This window comes from Acanthisitta chloris, unplaced genomic scaffold (genome assembly GCF_000695815.1).
Source record: "Acanthisitta chloris isolate BGI_N310 unplaced genomic scaffold, ASM69581v1 scaffold10377, whole genome shotgun sequence".
NCBI lineage: Eukaryota > Metazoa > Chordata > Aves > Passeriformes > Acanthisittidae > Acanthisitta > Acanthisitta chloris.
The window spans coordinates 49,407-52,643 of NW_008683193.1; the positions used below are offsets into that span (position 1 = coordinate 49,407).

General features: G+C 50.8%; 1 protein-coding gene across 2 annotated transcripts in view; it reads left to right on the forward strand.

Moving 5' to 3' along the window:
- The window catches only part of MBNL3 (muscleblind-like splicing regulator 3), a 54,786-nt gene that overhangs the window by 49,406 nt on the left and 2,143 nt on the right, over positions 1-3,237 (forward strand). For both annotated transcript variants that reach the window (XM_009078829.1, XM_009078828.1), the window contains 2 exons: positions 1,077-1,171; positions 2,553-2,626. In XM_009078829.1, coding sequence (XP_009077077.1) covers positions 1,077-1,171; positions 2,553-2,609 — 152 coding nt within the window. In that variant the 3' untranslated portion in view covers positions 2,610-2,626. The remainder of the gene's footprint in view (positions 1-1,076; positions 1,172-2,552; positions 2,627-3,237) is intronic.

A 3,237-nucleotide genomic window follows, 5' to 3' on the forward strand; every position in this document is an offset into this window, starting at 1 on the left:
TCGGGCCCGACGTGCCCGGAGTGTGCCCATCCCGCCAGCACACGGCTCCCTCCTGCTGGGGCCGACCGTGTCTGCTGGGTGGAGGGGAAGGCAAGTCTGCTTCCCTGCGCATGTTTGTGGGGCTGGCTGGGCCTTCCTGCGGGCTCCTCGGCCCCGCAAACCCCTCTTGGTTTTGGGGATTGCCCGTGTGTGCACCAGAGCATTCCCTCCAGCATTGCGCTCCGCAGGACGTGCAGCTTCAGGAGGCTGCCGAGCTCTCTGCTGCCGTGTTGTCCTTTCGGATGCTCTTCCTGCAAATTGTAGCTGTTCAGATGCATTTGTGTATTCTTCCCTCTCGGTCCTTTCCCCTCTCCATCCCCCCCCCACCATGCAAGAGGGGAGTTTTGCCAAATCCTGTAGAATTAGGGTGGAAGGGAAGCATGCTGAATTTGTACGGAGAGAGCTCGGGCTGCCAGCCACTCGTTTGCCGTGCCTCCAGCTCTGTCCCGTGCCGAAATACCATCCTTGCTAGAGAGAGGCAAGAAAACCTGGTGAAAGGGCTGCGGAGTGCATCATGTACCTCTGGTTGCTGGCGGGGATGGGGTGGGGAGGGAAGGGGACAAGCTTTCCCAAGCGGGCGGGAGGGTGCGCTTGCCAAAATGTCCCCACCCAAAGGAACGTGCACTGGCTGTGTCTAACTCCCCACGGGTGCGAGCTGACATGGGCTTTTGCTAGCACACCCATCCTCTCCCCCCTTTGGAAATTTGGCCCTCGGAGTCTAATACATCATTGTTCTGCTTATAAATGTACTAAGTGTTGAGAATGTTTTGGTTTTTTCCTTAATTATAATTGTAATTGGCTTTTCCCCTTCTCTCTTGTTTATTTTTTTTCCCAACGCTGTCTTGCTTTGCACTGTGATTGCATGCTGCGCCCCGATGTGTCCTTCATGACGATGTCACATGGCTTGTTGCTGTGATTCCTGCCACGCCCCCAAATCCACCACATGTTGCCATGGTTACATAAAAAACAAACAAACAAACAAAATATATATACGCTCCACCCTCCCGTATGTCGCTTCCATGGTTCCCTTCCGAAAGTGCCCATGATGCACGGTGCTACGCCCACCACTGTGTCTGCAGCAACAACTCCTGCCACCAGCGTCCCCTTCGCTGCAACAGCTACCGCCAATCAGGTTTGGCCCTTTCAATGGCTTTCTTTCACGTGTTCAGATCTCGAGGACCGGGCGAGGGCTGGACCCCGTGCCCGGTGCAGAGGCAGTGTGTGTGTGTGCGCGTGTGTGTCTGGGGATTGGTGAGGGGCCTGTCCTGCCACTGCGGGATGGGCAGCGAGCCCGGCCGGAGCGTAGGGATGGGCGATTGGCAGGGGTGTGCAGGCTCTGCTCCAAAATCATACCTCCCCCTGGGTCCTGAAAAAATGGGCTGTAAAACTCCTGAGCGTGATGTCACGCAAGACCTACAGCACTTCTGCTTTCAGTCTCAAGCAGAAATACCACCCCAGCATCCTTCCTTGTGGTATTTTGGCATGTCTTCTCCTGGCTGGAAAGTGGAAGTGGAAACACAAAGTGGTCTCTCCTCCACCACAAAATTGGACTCTAAAAACTACCAGAAAATCCCCCAAAACCAAAAACAGGGGTGAGGCTGTGAAGTCTGAAGGTTTTTTACACCAGTAGCATGTCACCCATCCCTACAGAAATGACTCTGGATGTGCAGTACGTGCCTTTGTAGCACTGCCATAAGTGTACAGGATTCCATGCATGTCTGCCGAGCCATAATTCTCTCCAAAACTTTCCTCTGAAGATACTGAGTGTGATGGCTGCTTCCGCACCAGTCCTGAACTGTATATGCACAACCTGTCCTAGTGATGCTTCCTGATAATTCAGTGTGACACAGCTTCTCCCAGTTAGATGTTTCAAACACGTTTTTTTAATTTTTCCCCCCATACTAATTTTAGCCTTTTGATTTGTCATGCTCTCAGGTTTAGAGCTATTGCAAAGGAATCGGGGTGTCACTTTGCTCTGTAGGAGGCTGTTAGCCATGCTGAATGCCAGTAATATCTCCAGGGGCATCCTCTAGTCTTCTGCTAGTGTTGAGGTCATGAGGCTTTCAGCAGGGGTTTGCCTGCATAAGTCCTAGGCAGTGTTTCACTGCTTGCAGTAGGGATTGTCAGTCTTTTTCTGTGCTTTGTTGTTATTTTCAGGTAGTGCAGGTCTTACTCAGACTCTTATTGGTCATGAGAAGAAAGTAGAAATTCCTGTGCAGTGTTGCTCTGTGGCTCTTTGAGTCCTGTTTCAACCAGATAGTTTCAGGGCATTTCTGTCTGACTTGTAGTCTGTGGAGTCAAAATCCTAGTACAGTCACTACATATTCCACAAGGCATCAGTAGTGGTGCAGCTTCGTTGTACTCAATATGTAGCAAAATTAAGACTTCTTTGGAATGGATCCTGTTTTGTAGGACAGTGATGTACTTATTAACCTGATTCTGAAGACAAAATGAACAGCCTGATCTCAAGGCAATGTTTTAATGTGTTGTGTTCTTTGTTTTTTTTGCTGTAGATATCCCAGTTATCAGTAGATGAACTGAGTAGCAGCATGTTTGTTTCACAGATGTAGAAGTTCCCGATAGAACAGTAAGTTCCTTTTTGCTATTTCTCTTTGTGGTGGATTGCTTTGTACAAGGGCACTGCATCCCTCAAAAGCAGGGCTGGCTCAGGCAGAGGGGCTGAGTCCACAGAACCCCAATGGCTCCATGCTCTGCCAACTCAACAGGAACTCAGCAGCTGCAGCACAGATATGGACCAGCCCCATGGTTTATAATGAGCAGTGTTTCCTTGTGTTTCAAGTACCTGTTTCACGGTGTTCACAGCCTCCCTCCACACCTCCCCCGAGTCTGACCGCTGTGTTTACAGGTTGCTCTTTGCTCTGCATGGCTCCCAGCTGCCTGCAGATGCCTCGGGGATTTGTAGTGTTTATGTCAAAGACTGCTGTAGTAATGAGTCAGCTGAAAAGGTGTAACTTCTCTTTTGCTGTCAGTGACATATTTCCTTTCCTGGGGTAAGCAGGATTGGGTCAGCAGCAGCTGCTGTGCATCTGCAAGGCTGGCTTGGTCTGAGCAGAGGTCTGCTGTTCAGCTGCAGTGGGGGCCTGGCTCATAGTGGGCTTAAGATGAATGCCACAGCAACATAACCTTCACCCTACCTGCAGATACTGGGCTTCCCTGGGCTGCTAGTTGCCTCTGAGC